The sequence below is a fragment of the Zosterops lateralis genome (assembly GCF_965231275.1).
Source record: "Zosterops lateralis genome assembly, chromosome: 1".
NCBI lineage: Eukaryota > Metazoa > Chordata > Aves > Passeriformes > Zosteropidae > Zosterops > Zosterops lateralis.
The window spans coordinates 58,238,262-58,259,691 of NC_139762.1; the positions used below are offsets into that span (position 1 = coordinate 58,238,262).

Here is a 21,430-nt window from a genome sequence, read left to right on the forward strand (position 1 = left end):
AGAGGCTTGAAAATGTCCAGTGTCTTCTGAAACTGATAGAAGCAGAACTTGGGAAGCTGCTCTTCTACATTTTCCAGGATTGTGTTCATATAAATTATTAGGAGGGAAAATACCTGGCAAGCAGAGCCATATGAATATTTAGGTGTTTGTAGCCTTGGTATTTGCTATGCATGGATTTTCACAGCACTCCAGGAGATTGTGACATCTCCCAGGTTCCCTTTTTACTGCAATCCCTATTCACTCCATTTCCTAGCATTCATTGCTTACAGCTCCCTCTCACCACCAGGTACTTCTCTCTAAAGATTTTGTAAAGGTTTCTTCAAAAGAAACGTTGTCTACCACTCTTCTGCTCCACCAAGATTTTTCTAAAGTCTTGCTACTCCCTTAGCAGATCAGTAGAGCAGGTTCAAGTCCATGCATTAAAGTTTGTGCAGTATGGTCTCAGCATTCTCATAGTGGAGTTGTTGCCTCCTAGTCCTCTTTAAAATCCCAGTAATATTCACAGTGATCTATCGGTGAGTAATGACAGCTATGAAAGATTATTTTCTACCTGTAAAACAAAATAATGGAAATACAGCTTGGAAGGAAAGGAACTCTGAAGATCATCTGTTCCAACTTTCCATTCAAATTATGACAATTTTTAGATCAAATTAGCTTTGGCTTAGCCTGATTAGCCTTGAACTTCCTAGATGTGATGGACCTACTTGGAGAAAGTATTTTAACCCTTCCAATGGGTTGATACACATGGCATTCCGTGTAGCCTGGCAACTGAAAGCAAAACGTCATGTTTCTTGGGAAGGTGATCCTGCAAAGCAGCACTGGCAATGCCATCCTCTCCTGTGTACACTGTTACTCCATTCCACCCTGATATAACACTGGATTCCAGTCTGTTAGAAGGGTTTGAACTCAATGGCCAAGGAAAAAGTATCTGCTTTTATTATCCTCAGCAGTTCTGGTGTCAGCAGTGAAGAAGAAATGGGAATGAAAAATAAACTTACATTTTAGATACGTAAATGATGTAATTATTTCAAAAGGCTACATTTATTCTTTAATCAAATATTTCTACATTATCCACTCATTTCACTGGCATTAGAAAACAATTTGTTGTGAGATGTGTGTGCATGGAGAGTATATTAAATAAGCACAGAATTCTGACAACTTCTAAATAAGATTTGCAAAATCTATGCTTAAAAATCTGAGCATTATTAAATGTGATTCTAAAAGAAAAAGTTTTGCTCATCACAGCCTCTTCTAAACCTTAGCATGCTGGGGACAAATGAAGTGGAGCTTCACAAAAAGGCATTTAAAACATGGCAGTGGCTCCCTTTTTTTAACAGATCTGCACCTAGAAAAACATCTTTCACCAACTGTGAATCAAGACTGCTGTAAATCAAACAGTAACTCCATTGATCAATGTAAGGAATGGAAGAAATTTCTATGGAATGTAGGAAACTGGAAAAAGAAAGGTAGCTACTGGAGCACTTTGTATAAAGAAAACAATCAAGCAGTGTGTGCTTTGAAAAATATCCTATTTTTTGCAATCATGTTTTAGACCTGATTGAGGCACATAATATTTAGATTATATCTTTAGCAGATAATACTTTGCTGGGCTTCATTTTTTGAGCTAAAACACATTTTGTCATAAGTGAATCTGACTCACAAGCTAAACAATAAATTTCCATTCATTTTTACCATCAAAATGAAAACAGAGAAATTAATTTTAAAATTGGTTGTCAGAAGCATGACTATCATAAATATGTATGATGAAATTACAAACATATGAAGAAAAAAGTGAAGCAGGATTATGTTTTGGTGTCCAGTTAACCTGCTTCCTCTTTCAGCTTGGGATCCTCTTGGAAACTAAATAGAAAAATGTGGCAAGTATTGAAAAATAATTTCAATTTACCTTTCCCTGGCTCTAAACTGTTAAAAGTTGAAACTAAATGTGTGTTCCGTAAAGCACTGTTTCTTTTCTGTAGTGGAGAATGTTTAGTTCACTGAAGAGAATGAAATCTGGGAAGTATAAATACTGGAGTAATTCATGCACTGTAAAAATCTCCTGTGGACTTGGTTATTTTTCACAGACTGAAAATCTGTTAGCCGAGTAGAATAATTTCAGCAATCAAGACCCAATCCTCTGAAAGAGCTGAAGGATTTATAATTTCACCTAGAAGTTGGCCACAGAGTTGAGTGACCCAGGAATGTACAAATTTCAACATTAAGTTGAAACACACATTAGCTCATTAACTGAGCTCAAGGGTCAATCCCATCATATTGGCTTTATAGCACCAACAAGGAGACTGACAATTCCTGGCAAACTGTAAAGGCAGACTCTACAAAGCTAAACTGGAAATTTCTGCCTTAACATTAGGTGATGATGATATTTTTATACATTGCAGAAACCTTGGAATCTAAATTTATTGTGTTGTTAAACTATGCCAGAATTATAATCCAAAGATGTTTGGCAGGGCTTCATGTTTTATTTTACAATCCGATAATATATTATTATATATTATATATTATATTATTATATTATTATGTATCAATGCATCTCTTAAACAAATATTTTTTTATCATAAGCCTTTTGTTGTGCTGACTTCATCAACTAAAAAGGGCTAATTAAAAAAAGTTGTAAAACAAACACAAAATGTGTACATGAAAATGATCACAGTTCACAAAGTATTCCCAATCCCCCTTGAGGAATTTTCTTTGGCCTGAACAAAGTCTCCTTTTCACTCAAAAAGGGCACAGTCAGGTAATTTCATTGGTGACTACAGTAAGCAAATGCTGCAGTCCTGATAGCTGTTAATGACCCAACAGCAAAATAAGTTTTCAAAGTGAAGTATGGGTTTTTCCCAGTTGTCTGTGGAGGGTATGTGCTTTGTTTTTCACTTTTCAGCATGTTATTTCTCTGGCTTGTGTCCACTATTTGTGATTGGGTTGAGTTTTTTTTCAAGAGAGAAAACCACAACCATTCCTACTTGAAGTGCTCCATATCTTCATGCGTGTTGTGTTTGGGTGCAGGAAGCATGCCAGAGAATTAGGCTTCTGTTTTCATCCTCTTCCACTACCGGACTATGTACAAACGCAAGGGCCCATTTCAAACTTGTCTCAGTGGAAATGAATGAGCAATAAATATCTGATCTTTAGTCTGGAATATCTATAGCTGCCACATAGGCAAAACTGGATTAAGCAGCACAAGGCCCTGCTGTTAGAAAACACTTCACCAACTGCTTCAAAACTAGACTGAGCAGCTCTTGTTCAAAAAAAAAGTCTGCTACCACATACTGTTTTAATGTTTATGGGAATTCCAGAGGGATTGCATAATTTGAATTAATTTGTCATTCTTCCAGCTTTGGATTCAAGAAGTCTCAGAAGAAATTTTTTATCATTGTATAGTGACAACTGGACAAGTTAATTTTTTGAGAAGTATATTTATATGTACAAACATATCTATACACGCATGTACCTCAGCAGCTTTGATCAACAGGAGAGTTCAGGCTTGTAGGCTTTTGGTGCATTGCCTGCTGTCATGGTTAACTACCAGAGCAGTCTGGCAGTTTGCGCAGCAGGATTTATTCAGTCTTTGGGTTTGAGACAATTTCTCCTTAGTGGCACATTATGTTGAAAATAAAGTAGGACTTCCAAGTGGGAAGTCAATCAGTGGCTCTTTTCACTATGAAAAACATTGAAAATAAAGGACAAAGAATAATGGGGGAAATAAATACTTTGGAGTCTATTCATTTATAGGTTGAAGGGGACCTCTGGAAGTCATCTGGTGCAGTCTCCTGCTGACCTGTTGCCTAGGATCATGTCCAGACCATTTTTTAATATCTTCAAGGAAAGAGATTCCACAAACTCCCTGAGTAATCTGTGTCAGTGCTTAGTCATCCTCAGAGTGAGAAGGGGTTCCCTCATGCCCAGAGGGCTTCCTGTGTTTCAGTTTGTGCCCATCATCTCTTTTCCAGTCCATGGGCACTACTGAAAAGGGTTTGGCATTATCCTCTTTCAAAAAAACCAAAAAACTTTTCATCTTTTTATATAAATTAGCAAGGATATAATAAGGTCCTGTGTGTCAGATCCTTAGCACTTCTTTGAAAAAAATTGCCTCTAATAGCTGCAAATATAAGAGACTTCAAAGGATCAAAGCTCTCTTTCCTCCAGCCACATTTCCTCTGGAAAACACTTGAGCAAGTGTGTGCAAAAATATGTATATATATATATAAAGAAGCTCTGTTAGGTTCTTTCAAGCTCATTCTTCCTTTGCTTATGAGGAATTATTTGCTACAATATGAAGTCTTTGACACTGAGATCGAACCTCATCAAATGGATGAAGTTACCACTGTCTCCAAAAGTGTTTATGAAGACAAGGAAAAGCCATAAAAGGAAGGACAATGGTGAAAGCATCCATTCTTTTATAGCTATATATATTATGTTCCCATTCAAATACAGCACTGCTTCACAAGTAGATTGTTACTAGCAGATCTGCCATTAACTGTGTTTCTAAGTAGATATTACTTTTTGTAATTAATTAATAGCAGTTACTCTTGACCACCAAAAATTTCCAAGAGAGATGGATGTAATAAAGATACTGGCAGTATTGCTGGTATTTCTTCTGAATGCTCTTTCTCCTGCTAACCAGAATGTGTATCTTTCTGTTCATTCCCTTTCAGTCTGGCACAGAACCTCAGCTGGGACACGGTTCTAGATATCTCTTAAGTGGTTTTTAAGACCTGTCTTTATTTTCTGGCCTACCAGAATTCACTAGGTTACTTCAGGTCACTGCAGATGTTCAGATGCCAGATATGAGAGTGTAGCCAAATACATTAATATTTCTGTGACTTTGGCTGTGTGGTCATGTAACAGACTACAAAATTTCAGCTGCAGAAAGAGAAATCCTGCCAGATCCAAGATAAACCTCTTGCTGTGTTGAGTCTGAAGTATTGTAGTTGCATTCTATAGCCAAAATAATTTTGTGATTCTTTTCTTTACTTTAAAATAACAGAAAAGCCCCTACACATGACCTCACAGGCTATATCAGCTAGTTCCTTCGTGTTACTCCAAAACAAGCAATGCAGCTGCCAGACAGACCACTGGGAACTGACCTGGCTCACCAAGAAACTAATCCATATGGAAAAGTTGTTGGGGATGGATACTGTCAGTCTCTGTATTGCAAATTTCAATGTTCTGTTTATACCTTCTGTATTCAGCTGCTGTGATCATGTCAAATTGTGATTTATGTTTCTATGTAACATATTTAGCATTTAAACAAGAGGAAGATGATTAAATTAGAAGAGATTAAATAACTGATGCACACAAGTTTGGGTTTGCCCTCAACCATATGTTTCCACACTTGCAGCCTCAGTTTGCATATTGAGAGCAGCTACTGTATTATATAAAATTGTCATTCCTGTACTAAAAGCAACAGAACTACTATGATTCACCCCATGTGAAAATTACTTACACGTCTTTGGTTTTTTGACTGTATTTACAGAGCTCCTGAGAATCAAAAAATCTATTTAACAGCAATGTTTTCTCCTCAGTTTTCTTAATGATTTCAGGTTTAGCCTACTACAGCATGATTCTGCTGTTCCTTGAATGCTTTTTATTACTGCTGTATTTAGTGCATAGAGTAGCATGTACACGTGTCAAAGCTAATTTCTGCTCACAGGTCTGGCAGCATGTGCAGCATATGCCAGGGAGCAAGATTAAGCTGCAGTATGTTCTCAGGGAAAAGGGCTCCAGCACTGCCTATAACATTTGTCATAAAGCCTGCAGTTTGAAAAATGCCTCCTGGAGCTGCAGCTCGGCACATTGGATGGCATGTCTTTGTCCAGTGGTTTTGGCAAGAAGCTGCTAAACAAAGAACAAAGATGAGGTGGTATTTGACTGTATATGGAATGTTGGAGGAGGAAGGTGATCCCAGCTGATGGTGGAAGAAAAAGGAGGTGAGAGCAGACAGCTGAAAGATTTGGAGAACTCACTTCTCAGAACATGGGAAACACAGCTTTTAGGCTGCATGGTGCTATAATTTCCACTACCTGGAGACTTCTGTTGGAGTCTGATGCAACAAAGGGCACACTTTAATTCAGCCTTAATTAAAATTTTATGCAACATAGTTGTCCTATTACTAACACAGCTGTACTCATCATGAGTGAAATTAGTGAAACCAGTGTCTTAAAATACAAATGACGGCTCAGTGACAATAAAGAGCAAAGCATATAATCAAAGCCAAAAAAGTGCCAATGACTTTATGATTTGTTGCTTATTATGTGAGTTTCTTTTATTGACTTTCTGAATCTTCAGTTCAAGCGAGCATTAAGAAAAACACAATAAATTCTAAGGACATCACTCTTTCTTATTCTTATTCTTGTCACAACACAAATGGCCTTGAGAAAGTAACCTTTGAAATTTAAGCAAAAAGAACAATATTTTCTGACAACTAACTTTCTAAAATCAGGCCAATATGCCAACACATTTTAAATGGATTTATAAATATTGGATGCAGATGTAAATCAGCTATATTTTCCAAGTTAGGAAGAGCATGCAGATGAGGCTTCTCTGGGAAAAACTTTCAACTGTGTATCAAGTATCAAGATGTAAGAATTACTGCTGTGTGCTGCTTTTATCTTTTTCTCTATTTTCAGCTCTTGTCTCAAATAACATTTGAGTGAACTAAAAATATAATATTTACCAAACATAAGGCTTCATCTATTCTCTTCATACTCTGGAGGAAATGAAATTATTTTTGGCCATGCACAGGTAAAACATAGTATATTTTTTGTGTGGTTAAAAAAAAAGTTCATTTTTTCCCCTTTTGGTCATACAGCTTTAAATCCTGAATAAAATATAACAGATGTTTCAGTTATTCTAGACAGAAGCCATTGATTAATTCACATTGTATACAAGCAGTGGAGAACTGCTCATGAGGGCAATAAGCGGCACAGACATCAGAATTAGTTCAATAATTCTGCACAGTAGTAGAGCTGTTAAAATTAATGTTACCAAGCTGGAAAACATATTATCTTCTACTTCACTTTGTGTCAGTGTTCTTACGGTTAATTGCGATCTACCTGGCAATCTGGTCTCCCTGATCTAGTCATCAGGCCGTGATCAGTGATATCACAGCTGGATCACTCAAGCTTTGGTACAAGTATGTGTATATAGAAAACCCCATTTACATGCTAGAGCCTGATTCAAACAGTGAGCTGCATTGCTGAAAGGTCTGATCTGTGGGGCTGTTCCAATGTTGCCACACTGCTCCTGCCATATTTCCTTGGAAACAGCACAAGAGAAATGCAGCTTTGAATCACAGTGAAACATTGTTTCATCTCTCTCAAGTTTCTCAAGCTATTGGCTGAGACTGCATTTTGGGTTGTGTGATGATAGGTGGACAAGGATGGAGTAAAAGGTGAAATACATGCCTGAAAATCGAAAATAGAAAAATACATAGAAAAGTTGAAAATAGAAAATACATGCTACTGTATGAGGAAAGACTTATGGTTATCCTCTACATAGAATAACACATTTCATAGCATGGTCACTTTCTGCATGATGCCTTTTTGGAAAAAAACCCAGCAGTTTATTGGTGTTCCATGGTAGTATGTCAGTGAAAACAAAAAGAATATGATAAATCTTCTTTGCAGAACTATTGAAGTTTTTGAACTCTCTGACAGAGACAGCAGTGGGTATGTCTATATCTGAGGATTTTTTTCTGAACTTCTAGTACTTCTGGTTGTGAAGAAAGTTCCAAAAACATGGATAATGTAATGTGTGAGTCTGTGCACATTTGAAGCCAGGTGGAAGTAAAGTCACTACACTGCATTCTCCATCTGTATGAATAGGGTGAAATACCTATACCCAGCACCTCATTTTTATTTCATTTGTCTTCTAAAGAAAACTTCTATATTATTCTTAATGAAGATAGCAGTTCCTCTAGAAGATACCTAACAAAATATTTGTTTATGCAGTCAGGTAGTTGAAACCAGATTTGTTTAGTTTACTGTTGCACAGCACCATGTGTGAGGTCCCTAGTGGGAAATCTGTGGTTTGTAAGTAGTAAAAGTAGTTACTCCACTGAGCTGAAAAAAAGAACCTGTTATATTGCTGTTTAAGAGGATATCTCTAGGCAAGGATTACAGTGCTGCTTTGAGTTTAACTAGAAAATAATGCATATATTATTGCAGCATGTGACTGTGCAGTGATTCCTGAGTCTGCTTTGAGCCCAAACTTCTATGCACCAAATTTCACAAAGACACAGAGGCCTGATGGCCATTAAACCCTTACAGACCTCATGGATCAGGAAGAGAAGAAGAGTGGGAAACGTACTTTTGTCTCCACTTAGAGAGGGACTGTTTGGAGAAACAACATATTTGAATTTGTCTTAAGTGCTGGAAAAGTTTTAGTGAGTGCTTACCCTCTCCTGGCAACAGAATCCAATCATAACACAAAATTCTAGGAATTTGTATCAAGTAATCATTTTTAAACCAGAAGGTCTTTCGCTTAGGACTTTAGCCAGGATTTCAACCTAGAGCTTTTTGACTAGAGATGACATTTTTATGATATCTTGTTTAAAATCAATCTACTTTTTTCAAAATTCAGTACATTCACTGGGGAAATGCAAAAAACCAGAAGCATAATAAAAGCATATGTGATTTATACTAAGATATAAAAGTACTGTAACACAGCTCTTGGGAAATTATATTCTTGGGAAAAAGGAAGATGGAAAAAAGACTATGTTGGCTGCATTTTATTTCTACATTTTTACTGGTGCATTCATGCTATAAAAGCATTTAGCTGTCAGAAATGTTAATGTTCAACACAAGACATACTTTTAGTATTTACTGTTCCCATATCATCTACCTCACAATCTTTTTTCAACTTTTCTGAATCCTGGCCATTTATATATCAAATCTATTAGCTACTAAATCCAATAGCATAAAGAACACATGAGAATACACTTAGAAAGATAAAAAGTAATGATAAATATCAGGTGCATAAATTTGGATACAGACATACAGAGAACATTTATGAAAAGGATGCTCCTGGAAGACAACAGAAGTCCTCCTAAAGACTTGGAAATGAAACATTAGTAACAAAGCATCAACTTCTGTTGATTAACATAAAAAGATGGATAGCTTAGTCACCTGAGAGAGGCACGCTGTCCACCGGGTCTCAAAGTGCTGTGGAAGAGTCAAGGATGCATAAAAAATCCTCTATTTTTTGTTACCTTACTGGATTTATAGCCCTTAATTTTTAAAAATAATAATAATAAAAAAAACCCCAACAATAGCAAAACCCCAAAACAACAAAGACCAAAACACCAAGTCCAAAACATTTCCTCAGTTATTGCAATATTTATTTTTCTGTTTGCATCTACTCTGAACTGGAATGAAGTGATTTTCTACTCTCAGCTTAGCTGTGTGAGGAAGGTCTTATAATGCTTTGCCTAAAGCTCTGATGATGTGTTGTAAATATATCAGCCTCCACTACACAGAGACCAGCAAAGACAGTAGAAGCTACAAAAATATCTATCAGCACTTTGTTTCTTTCATGTTCCACTCAAAAACTCTCTGCAGGCATCCTTTCCAGTCATACTGGAGGTAATGCTTGTCCTTGGGTGTTCTTGGGTAGGGACTGCTTGCAAGATCAAACTGCACACAGCATATGAAGTTGGCCTGAAGGCTCACTGAACATACAGACTTTTACTGCTGTGATGAAACAGATGTCCTGAAAGTGGTGTGAGCAGGGACCATGACATCTATCTTCTTACACAGGCACTGACTATGCACATGATTGTCGGGAGCAGGAATTCCTGACAGGAGAGAGCTTTTTGGGTCACTCACAGTGTCAGAGGAAAAGCAGGAAGGCGTGATACTCATGGGAAACACAGGGAGAAGACAGTGTTCAGGTCGTTCAGGTGTGAGGAGCAAAAGAGCATTTTTGGCTGAAGGTTTCAAATTGTCATTGAGCAAATCATTAGTCACAAATCCCACCTTCCCATATCCCTTCCTATGCCCCTATTCTATGACAGAACCTTGTAGTAGAGACAGGGTCTGGTAAAGACAGCAGGGGCAACTGCAGGAGCTGCTGATTAAGTGTTCTCTAGCCTTGCTTCCCATCCAACCTCTTTATAAGGGATGAGAATCTACATTCAGGTCAGTGTGCCAGACTATGTCAGTGTCTGTTTTTCCACATTTGGGAAGAGACTCTCTGCTGGCATGTACTACTGTTAAATCTAGGAGTGTTGGCTGCCTCTGCCAGTATTTTAAAAGTGAACTGTCTTCATCATCTTAGAAATACTTTTTTTTTCTTTTGCAATGAGGGCATTAATCATTTTGTCCCTTAAAATCCAAGATTAAAAAAGACAGAGGGAAAGAGAAAACAAGAAGAGCAATATATGCCCCCCCCCCCGCAAGAAAATGCACAGAAGACAATGTACTTCGTCTAATTTTCAAGGTCATTGTGAAAGAAGAAGAGTAAAGTGGTAATTCACATCTGCTTTGTTATAGATGTAATGGAAATTAAAACATCCCAGCATAGATGTTGTAGAAGAGCTTGCACAGCAGGCACTGACACTGGTGATTCGTAAGCAGTGTTCTCTCCTCAGCCAAAGCTCCCATCTGATTTATGAAGTGCTGTGTTGCTTTCTAGTGGTGAACTGCAAAAGCTCCTGCTCTCCTGCAGTCATTAAAAGCTACTTGTCCCTCTAGCTGGCAATCAGACTGCCCATATCAGTTACAGATGTGCACCCCACACAGATTTTATTTCATAAAGTCAGTGTCCAACCTGGCCACAGATGCCTGCTGTTCAACAGCAGCTGCAATATTTGATGCAGACTCTAATTCTTGCACAGGTTAGCTTTGTCAACTTCCATTTAGGAGGCTGGATATCCTAGCAAGTCTGAAAATCTTTTTCCATGAAGGGCATCTGTGCTATTTGCCTTTCCTTTTCCATTAATGCATATGGAATATTTGGAATAGATGCAATTGTAAAGAAAGTGTCTTGAAATTGATGGGTCTGGTACATCCCCAAAGGATTAGCATGAGAAAAAGGATCCCTTTCACAGGTAATTAAACGGCTCTAAAGGCCTCATAAGCAGAGTGTGAACCTGGCACCGTAGTAGTAGAGAAATTCCAGAGATGTGTCATGCAGCTGCAAACTCAGAAGGAGAATCAGGATTCTGGGTTTCCAGATAGTGGTTTCAGTCTCTTGACCTTGTTAACAGCCCAGTTAGCTTTGCCTCACTACTGGAGTTGAATTGCTAAATATTTCCCGCTTTTTCCTCCCATCTGTTTGTGAGGAAAGAAGAATATTTAGTATCTATACTGTATTTTGTATTATCTACTGCTGTGGCTCAAAAAAACCAGTGTGTTCAAAACATAGATTTTTGTCATTATAGGAGAACAGTTCATTGAGTACATATTAAAAAGCTTTGGGTTTATGTACAAAAAAAAAGGTGCCAAAAATATATGGAAGATCTTCTAGTAGAACAACTGACAAAACAGTAAGAAAATAGTCAAGTATTTGATCAGGGGAAAAAACAAAACCCAGAAAAACAGATTGCATGGAAGGCAGCGTTTTGATGATGATGGTGGTTAGTTTGAAATCATTTTAATGAAATATAGTTTCTCGTACAAAATAAAACGGGGGGGGGGGGGGGGGTGAGGGGAACCCTCAAACAGTATTTTGTGCGAAATAGATGTCTATTTAATTAACTATATTTAACCACTTTTGCCCAGTAGAGGGCAGAATGACAATGACGTAAGAGCAGGAGCTGGCAGAAAGTATTGGAAAGTGTTTTTTTCAAAGGACTGCCGGCCCTGCTCGGGCGTGTCAGTGAGTACCCCAACTCCTACTGGCTGCAGCCTGACTTCCAAGTGTGCAACATCACTAGAAAGCGCTTTTGAGGTGTCCTGAGGCATCTGGAAGGAAATGCTGCAGCCTTTAATACCAGTAGATTCTATCCATGTTTTCCAACAGTGTATTAATGGCAGCTAAAAGTGTGGTCAGGCAGAGCCAGTGCTGTTTTTCCTGGTAGCAGCAATGATGCTGGCCTCTTCCATTTCATGCAGCACATCTGGGACTGTGTTACAATATTCCCCTTCTTTTTCTTTTTACAGTACTCAAATAAATTTTATTTGGTAGATGTGGAAATCTTTCTCTGCTTAATGGTATTGCTATAAATATTTCTTGTTAAATCAAAATAAAAGCACTTTGGCAGCAAGGAAGAAGTAATTTTCTTACTGCACCTCTTAACTGCACTCAGTATAAAATAATGTTCTATTACAATTACAGCATCTCTTCGAATGCAGAGTAGAGAGAGTAGAGGGTCTGTGCCATTGAGACAGAGATGGTTTATTTATGCTGCTGGAAAGGGAGCATACAACCTGGAGTTATGATTATTTGGACTGGAAGAAAGCAAGGAAGCAAGGTCAGCTTGGCTCAAGTTTAAGACAGAGAAGTGCCTGATCTTGGCTGCTCTGAGCCTGCTTTGGTTATGAAAGCCTTTGTAGAACATTGCTTTATCTCATTTCCTTAAAAGAACATGAAAAGGAACTGCCAGCAAGGCTCATGCAGCAGGGACAGCAGTGAAACGAGGTGTTCTAGCACAGGATGAGAGTCACTGACTATGGGGTGAATGGACTTTTACAGGCATGGGCCAGGAGCAGCTCCAGTAAAAGTTTCTGAAGAGGAACAGGGGGAAACAGTAGGTGAAGTTAAGTTAGAAATAAAGGGAAAATAATAATTTCTTTCAAAAGCCAGCACCCATCCCACTCCCATCTGTGTGGAGCCATCCAAGCCCTCCCCTTAGTGAGTTAAAACCAGCTGTCATAGTCCCAGCAACAGGGTGCTTGACTTCTTATATTTAGCAAATAGCAACCACTTGAGCATGTTATTCTGACCCCTATGTACCCATCATGGTTCATTAGCCTGGAGCAGAATTGGGCCAAATGTGGCAGCTGATTTACCTGAATAATTGTTAACAGGCATTTCTAGGTAAAAACACAATAGGAAACATAAATGGGACAATCCTTAAAATATCAGCTGAATGAATAGTACTGCTAATGTGTAGGTGGCTGGCGCCAAATACAACAAACATTTGTAACTTCAGTCTTTGCATTCGTGTAGTTGAGATAGTCCAGCTCAAGCATCTTCTCACAGCATGGAAGACAGCAGCAGTGTGTTTATCTTGCAGTTGTGTGACTTGGGTTGGTCTCACCATACCGCTGCCAAACATGTTCTTGTGCTCAAAGGACTTGTCAATATTTCTCTTTTTTTTTTAATTCAGATTTGGAACATTAGAAATGTATATTTTAAAATGAGGCTGAGATGGGTAATTCTGTCTGTGTCAGAGGCATGGGCCTTGCCTTTGAACTCTGCTTCTGTTATATTTTCTAGTGATGAAACCATGGATAAAAGTAGACTGACAGTGTCCTTATCTGTAACCCTGTAGCCTTTGACTCTGTTGCAGTAGTTTCCCATAGCCTGTGTGATAGTATGCTTTATACCACCTTTGAAGTTAGGTTGTGTTGAAGTGTGGTGTAAGAACTAGAAACTAGGGACTGTGGATATTCCAAGTTTTATATGAGCTCTTGTCGACAACAGGAAATACAAATACTCTACTCCCAGTGAATAATCTTGTGTTTAAAACTACTATTTGTAAGAAAATTTTGGATTCTAGTCATATTCCTGAAGTAGCTTTTAATACAGCATCCTGATAGCATCTTCTCTGGAGAAGAGAAAGCTCTCAGGAGACTTTATAGCAAGTTCCAGTATCTAAAGGGGACTACAAGGGAGCTGGAGAGGGACTTTTCCCAAGGGCATGTAGTGGTCAGGCACATAAAATGAAGGATAGGTTTAGATTAGATGACATCTGGGAAGTAAGGAAGATGTTCCTTACTTACAAGGGTGGTGAGGCACTGGCACAGGTTGCCCAGAGGAGCTGTCCCTGCCCCATCCCTGGCAGTGCTCAAGGCCGGGTTGGATGGGGCTCTGAGCAACCTGGTCCAGTGAAAGGTGTCCCTGCCCATGGCAGGGGGCTGGAAGTACTTGAGTTTTAAGGTTTCTTCCAACCTAAAGAATTCTATGATTCTATTATGCAGCTGGATCATCCTAGGGTTTTGGATCAGGCCTAGCATTTGGGCTACCCTGCTTCTGGAGGGAAAACATGAGGAGGAGGCAGCCAGGATGAGGTAACACATGCACAGTCCAGAAAGTGCTGCAGGTGCCAGGAACTGCCTCTGAAAGGAGGCTCCTAGCCAAAAAGTCACAGTGTAATAAGTTAAATTATATGAATGTGGACCTTTCTCTGCCTCCATTCCCTTTTATAACATATAAATACTGTGTTTGAGCCTTAACATCTAAAACAAATGTGTTAGGCCTCCAAGCAGGTAGGGTTTTTTTCTTTCCTCTGTACTTCATCCTTTGTTAGCAGTGAAAAAGCATTTTGGATCCCACAGATTTGAAATTCCACCCTGCCTAAGTAACTACATCAAAAAATTGCAATAAAAGAAAAAAAACAACAACCTAATTCCCACTAATGTCCTGGGCAGTCTTGAAACACTCCATATACTGACTTACATGACATTTTTTTTTAACACACTGGTGCTTCTCAAGTGGTCCCTGAAGCTACTCAGTGGGAATAGCCAGCTATCAGCAAATTATAACAATTCCAACTGTAACATACAGTAACAAATAGTAATAAATAGTAATAAATGCAAAGTACAGCACAGCTCATAGCTCTAAACTATAAAAAATATCATCCCAATTTATGGGGTTATGCTTGTTGAGATAAAATATCACTAACATTAAAGCTGCTTCTGTACTACAACTTCCAGTTTCCCAGGTCTAGGAAATATGGATAGAGACGGGATGAATTCTGGATATTGCTCCCCAATATCCAATGCCTCAGTAGTGTTTGAAACAAAACTACTCTGATGCAACATAGTTCTCTGCTGGTTTACAGGTACTTAAAATAGCATAGCATTTACCTACTTATGTAAGGCAATAAGAGAGTATTTTTATTCTAACATAACTGCATTAGAGAGACATTATTTTGTCAGAGATAGTTGAAAACCTGTGGTTGTAGGTCTGTATTCTGCTTTTAACTATGTCTAGGTCCTCATAAATCCATTAAGAGCTGGGTATGAGCTGTAAGTACAGAATGTGGTTTGTTTTGATTTTCTGTAGGGGATAGGTGCAAGCTTCTACCCCAGCCTCACTAAAGTTCAGACTCTTCCTGGTCCTTCTGACTTATTTTGCTCAAATGAAAATCCCGATTCTTTGCTGTCTTTTGCTGCCACCTTTTGCAAACACGTTTTGTTTGTCTCAGAGGTTAAAAGATCTTGTGTTAGGGGCTCTGTGTGTTACTGTTGGGTGACTGGGAAACTGCAACTACACTGCAGCTGCACATGTTGTGTGGGGAGAATGAATGAGCTCTTTCCCAGTTGCCAAATCTCCCCTTGAGAATGGGAAATGTGAAACTACAGCTGTATTTATTAATTTCGCTCCTTGGATGCATCCTGCTGTCCAAGGCTGATGGCTGAACATCTTAGATACTGTCCATCTCCTTTCTTGGTGACTTTACCATGACTCTTTGGATGTAGCTTTGGTATGTGTGTACAGTTCTTATATTATCCTTCAAGATCACTATTCTCCCAACCTTCTTACCCTTGTATAATGGCTTATGCATTTCGTTTGTAGTGTGGGTTAGTTTATGTGTATGTATGTGTGGATAGAAAACATGACCCAATATTAGACTCACAAAAGAATTTGGTTTCTGGATGAGGAGCTAGTATTTCTAAACAAAACATCTATACTTTCAAAAATATTTCAGGGCATAGTTTCTGTATGAAGCACAGCATATCACCTAACTTTTTTCCAGTTAATGAGTTCCCCTTGGGAGTGTTCAAAAGGTGTGTGGATATGGCAGTTGGGGACATGGTTTAGTGGTGAATATGGTGGGGCTGGTTTAATATTTGGGCTCCGTGGTCTTGGAGGTCTTTTCCAGCTTTTATGATTCTATGATTATACAGTACAGAGAAGAAGATAGATTAGGATTTATTTCTACTCTAGAATTACATCTTCGGCACAGGAAGAAAACTAAACAATTTCTTTGCAAACCACTAGTACAATGGAACACTTTGCCATGCATATTCCAGGTTGGTACTGCATATGAGCAATGAATAACAGAAGCGCATTGCAGCTGAATAAACTCTCTAGCTCTTCATCAGAACAAGCTTGTCAGTTTACAGAGCAAAGAGTAAGATTCTTTGATTTTAGTCAGGTATTTTAAGCAAAGTTTTTCAGTTCATTTTGCTTGTGGCATTCAGATGAACTGTGATACCTTTTCCATTACTACTCTATTTGGATTTATTCAGCCTATATAGTCATTACAGTCACAGGTAACTGAATAAGTTTAAAAATTGAAAGAGGATTTCTGTATAGCTTCATATCTGAATGGGTCATTATGGTTAAAAATGTTATCTTTTCTTGCTTGCATTTACTTCTTAGAAGAAGAAAATTGGTAGTTGTGTTTCTGGTATGCTGCTAGAGTGTGCCTCCCCAAGGTTCTAGTTAAAATTGAATGCAGATACTTAGATATTGTCATTGTTCCTTCATCACCTGGTAGGAGTTGTTTCTCTGGGCATGTTTGGCAGAGATACAAAATTCTGTGTGCTTGTCGAAGTGCAAGTTCTCTCCTTTCAAAACTGAGTTTTGATTGCTGAACAGTATTTGTTATGTACAACATGCAATTAAGGAGGTAAATGTGAAAATAGGGCATAAATAAAATCTAACCTCTGTTGTAGACACAAGCAACTGTAAGGGCTAAAGCAAACCCACTGTAAATTTTATCCTGTTTTGTGAAACTGTGCCATGCTGTTTGTAGAGAACTATTGTTGTCTTTGTGAGAAAAAAGAATCACAATATATTTAAGATGTTGCTCATTTTCCACAGAATGCACATTCAGCATTTTTTGCAGTTTATGGACAGCTGAAGTAAATATATGTTGCAGGAAATACTTGTTGCCATTCAATTGCACCAAATGTTTGTATGTGCCTTCCTTTAGCATATGAGTAAACCTCTGTTAGTCAAAAGACAAAACATGATGTGTGTACATAGCTACATGTGTTTCAGCACTACCTGAACTGCAGCCTGAAGGATCAGAATTATGTTCCTGGTATTGTAACACTGCATTTCAGTTTTTCAGGCCTTTCTTAAATCATGTAAATCAAATGGGCCATGTACCTCAAGGATAAATAACATGCTTTTTCTCATGCACAGAACGAGGCTCAAAAGGACACCTTGACCTCACAGAGTTAATCGGAGTCCCTCTTCCTCCTTCCATCTACTTTGTCACGGGCTATGGAGGGTTCCCAGCTTACAGCTTTGGTCCAGATTCCAACATCGGCCGGCTGACCAGCGCTATAATTCCATCGCCTTTCTACCGAGATTTCGCTGTCGTGGTAACCGTGAAACCCAACAGCGACCGTGGAGGAGTGCTCTTTGCAATAACAGATGCCTTCCAGAAAACCATCTACCTGGGACTGAGGATTTCACCAGTGGATGACAGCACCCAGAGAATAATCATGTACTACACAGAGCCTGGATCCCATATCTCCCGAGAGGCTGCTTCCTTTAAAGTGCCAGTGATGACTAACAAGTGGAATAAATTTACAGTGACTGTTGAGGGAAATGATGTTGCTTTGTTCATGGACTGTGAAGAATATCAGAGGCTTCAGTTTCAAAGGTCTGCTCAACCCTTGGCATTTGAATCTGGCTCTGGGATATTTGTGGGTAATGCAGGAGCCACAGGACTGGAAAAGTTCACAGTAAGTGCTATCTGATAAATTCACATGCCTCAGTGTTTAATGCATGTACTCTCTACCCAAAAAACCTTGCTTACAGAGGTTATATCCCAAGTGAGGATCAAATCATATAGCTTATTTTCCATACCTAGCTAGGGTTTGGACAGTGAAGCTATATAACCTCAGGTTTAATATACAAATGTTCTGAGAACCTCAGAATTTTATTAATAGTCTAGATATTAAGCAGATTCTTCAGTTTGAATATTAGAAACTTCAAAGTAAATATGTCACATAATTTTTATGGCCTTTCTAAGAAGGGCAGATTTCAGAGAATTCATTTTCCTAATTTCTGAGAACAGCTTACTATTTAGCCAATGCTTTAAATGCTTCTTAGTTAGGTATTCATATTCAACATCAGAAGGAGAATGATGTAATCAAAGGTAAAGATAGTTGGAAGATAAGGGTGTATTTTTAAAATTTATATGTTATTTGAAACTTATCAGGTGCTTTATGAAATAAAATGCACCAAAACCACTACTAAGAAGCCTTCTTAGCTTGAGAGAAAGCATCCTTCATGCTGCATCCTGACTGAAATTCTCAGCCACTGAGAGCACCCAGCATGCGTGAGATCAACTCATTGTCAAATGGAAAGGAAAATGTCACACTTTATCCGTCCTATTTTTGTATTTCCTGTACTTCAGAACTTGTATTGTGATTTGTGAGATTAATGTCTCTTGTAAATTAGTCAAGCAGCAGCACAAAACAGAGTGGATTCTTTTCTTTAAGGAATAAAGATATTCTTTCCAAAGTTCAGGCATACTGGCAGGTTGTGAGTTCCACCTGTTAAGCAGCAAGGTTAATGCACTTTTATAATTTGTGTAACTAGTCTAAGCACCAAGAATCACAGAACTATATGGATTAGCAGAAAATAAAGGGTGCAAAGTGACATGTAGGAAAACAGTGTTGGTGCTACCTTTCTCAGGCAAATAGGAGGACTGGAGTACTGTGAATGCCTGATCACTAAGTAGGATTGAGAAATATTCAAGAAAAGGAAAACACTTTGGTATCCCACCTGGAGAACACAGGTGATGATCATTTGCTGAGATTATCACCAATAAATCTGTGAATATGGTGACAGAAATGCATGGTGGATGACACTGTAATGCATTTCCACTGAAACAGGCTGTTCTGTCTGCTACATTGAGTACATAAATTTCAGCCAATACTCTGAGTGCTTCATTAGCACTAATTGTGACTTGTACTCTAGATTCCTGTGCCTTTATTTCTTCATGTATCATGTCACAATTGCTTTTGAGTAGAAAAACTAAATGCTTGAACCTGACTCAAACTCTGTTTCTATGCCAAGAACTGTTTACATTAATTGTCCAAAACAGAAACAAATCATAGCAGATTGTGTAAATGAATAGATGTCAGATGCTGCTTTGCTCTGGCTAATGGGAATTCATGTGTCTAAGGCTCTGGTTGTCAGACACAAAAGGACATAACTACCATCAGATTTATTGAAACTAAAGGAAAATCAAGCCATGATGCTTGTAAACAACACCAAGTATAGCTAGATCAGTGATGATGCCAGATGCTGCAAACTAGCTTTTACAGGAGAGGCAGCAGCATCTATAAGACTGAGAGAGAGAGTTAAATATTGCGTACCTGCCATCCCTATGATGCAGACTGGTCCATGACTTTCCAAGTTTGAGAAACTGAGGAATTGGCTAGCAGTAACACTTGGGAAACACTAGAGCTCTCCATTTTGCTTTCTTTACCATCCAGGGCCACAGATTAAAACAAGAGGAGAAAAATGTGTTCTCCAAATGTGATTCACTTGTATTGTGAAAAAAATCACTTCCAAGAGACTGCTTAATTGGTTGTCTCTCCTTTCATGTATGATTTTTCAGTGAACTGTTCATTCAATCTGACAACATTCAATATCTGAGTTGCCCATTAAGTTTTGAGAGAAATAGGATGTTGAGATTACTGAGCTGTTGCCTCAGAAGGCAGGCAAACTCAGGAGGCACCAAGTGCATGAGTTTCGTAGATTGAAAGGTAGATAAATTAGAGGATTTTTAAAGACAGAATCACAAATTTGATTCCTTTCTAAAATATTCTAGGTGGTGTGTTACATGTAACCAGGTTCTTGACTTGAATATCTATCTTTGTGTTTCATTGTGCATCACATCTAACTGTGAGATCTTGTAAAAAGAAAACATCCCCTACATTTCTTAAAACACTTTGAGTCTTTGCAGAAATGTTTTAAATGAAATTGCTACAGCTCCTTCAGCATGTCAGACTGAGAAGTACAGTTTGTGACTCTGAAAAAAGAAACTGAATTTACTGATTGTTATCAGAAAAGCCATCTCCTTTATTTCCTCTCTGGAAAGTTTTTAACTGGTTTCTTCCTGACTCACTTCATCACTTATTGGTGTTCCCATCCTTTGTCTCCATTTTTAGGGCTTTCACATGCCAGGGTTTTCCAGAGCTGCAATGCACCTCTTTACTAAAAAAAGCAGACAGTGTTTTACAGAGGGTATGGCATAATCCAGGACTAGATCCTTCAGCTGGGGCACTAACGATGCAGTGTGGTGATCATAGTGTCATTGCAACATGACAGTCATCATATTCTGGCAGCTCCCTTTTGCTCTACATTCTGCAAAAGGAAAAATTGCGAACAAATTTATATCTTTAAATTTGGATTATCATAATAAAATTTTATACTTCAGACCCTTTTCCAAGTAAATCAGAACACAATTTAGGTATTTTGTTGCTTTGTTTATTTCCCACCCCCCACCCTCTCTCCCCGTCACACATGTTGCTTAAAATATTACTTCCTTGAAATGTTTTTGATGTTCCATGTAGGGCTCGATTCAACATCTGACAATCAAATCTGACCCGAGGGCTACTGAAGATCATTGTGAAGATGATGACCCTTATGTAAGTATGCTCATAAACACTTCCTCAATGCCCCAGAGATTTCAAAGTAAATTTCCATTTGGCATCTTTTGTAACACCAGATGTAGTATTTTTTTCTTGGAAATATTGTGTCATATTTCAATCTATATGTGGGGTAGATCTTTTTTTCTGCACAACCCCCAAACTTTTTTTTTTTTTTTTTCTTTTTTCCAGAAAGTATCATTTTATTTTGTCTAAAACACCTTTCAGGAAATGAACTATGGCTTTTATTTTTCTGAACGTTCATTTTCATGGAATGCTCTAAGTACTGAAATAAGTTAACATCATAATGATACTGAGGCTTTGCTAGCCAAAAAAAGGGGCATTTTCCTGCATTTACATGGCCAGTTCCTTGGAGGTCATGCTTTTTTCTCTGACTTTTATGAACTTTCTGTCAATAATTGGGTTTTGCACAGGCTTCAGGGGACAGCAGTGGCAATGGCAGCATTGAAGAATATGACACTTCTGAGGCACAAGAAGCTCTTGCACCTCCTCATCTTCCCATGAGGGTAAAATTATTTGATTTATTTACTTTAAAATTCTGCTTTAATATTACTCTTCTAAAGGGTGGGGTCTGGACTTGATTGGTAGCTTTCATATTTGGCAATTTCCAAGGGCTCCCATGAGAATAACGTGCACCTATCCATGAGAACGAT

The 21,430-nt window shown here is 38.3% G+C and overlaps 1 protein-coding gene across 1 annotated transcript in view; it reads left to right on the forward strand.

The window, feature by feature from the left end:
- Window positions 1–21,430, forward strand: part of COL15A1 (collagen type XV alpha 1 chain) — a 118,429-nt gene that overhangs the window by 20,358 nt on the left and 76,641 nt on the right. The window contains exons 3-5 of the mRNA XM_083858826.1: window positions 17,287–17,834; window positions 20,682–20,756; window positions 21,191–21,283. Of these exons, the coding sequence (XP_083714952.1) occupies window positions 17,287–17,834; window positions 20,682–20,756; window positions 21,191–21,283 (716 nt within the window). The remainder of the gene's footprint in view (window positions 1–17,286; window positions 17,835–20,681; window positions 20,757–21,190; window positions 21,284–21,430) is intronic.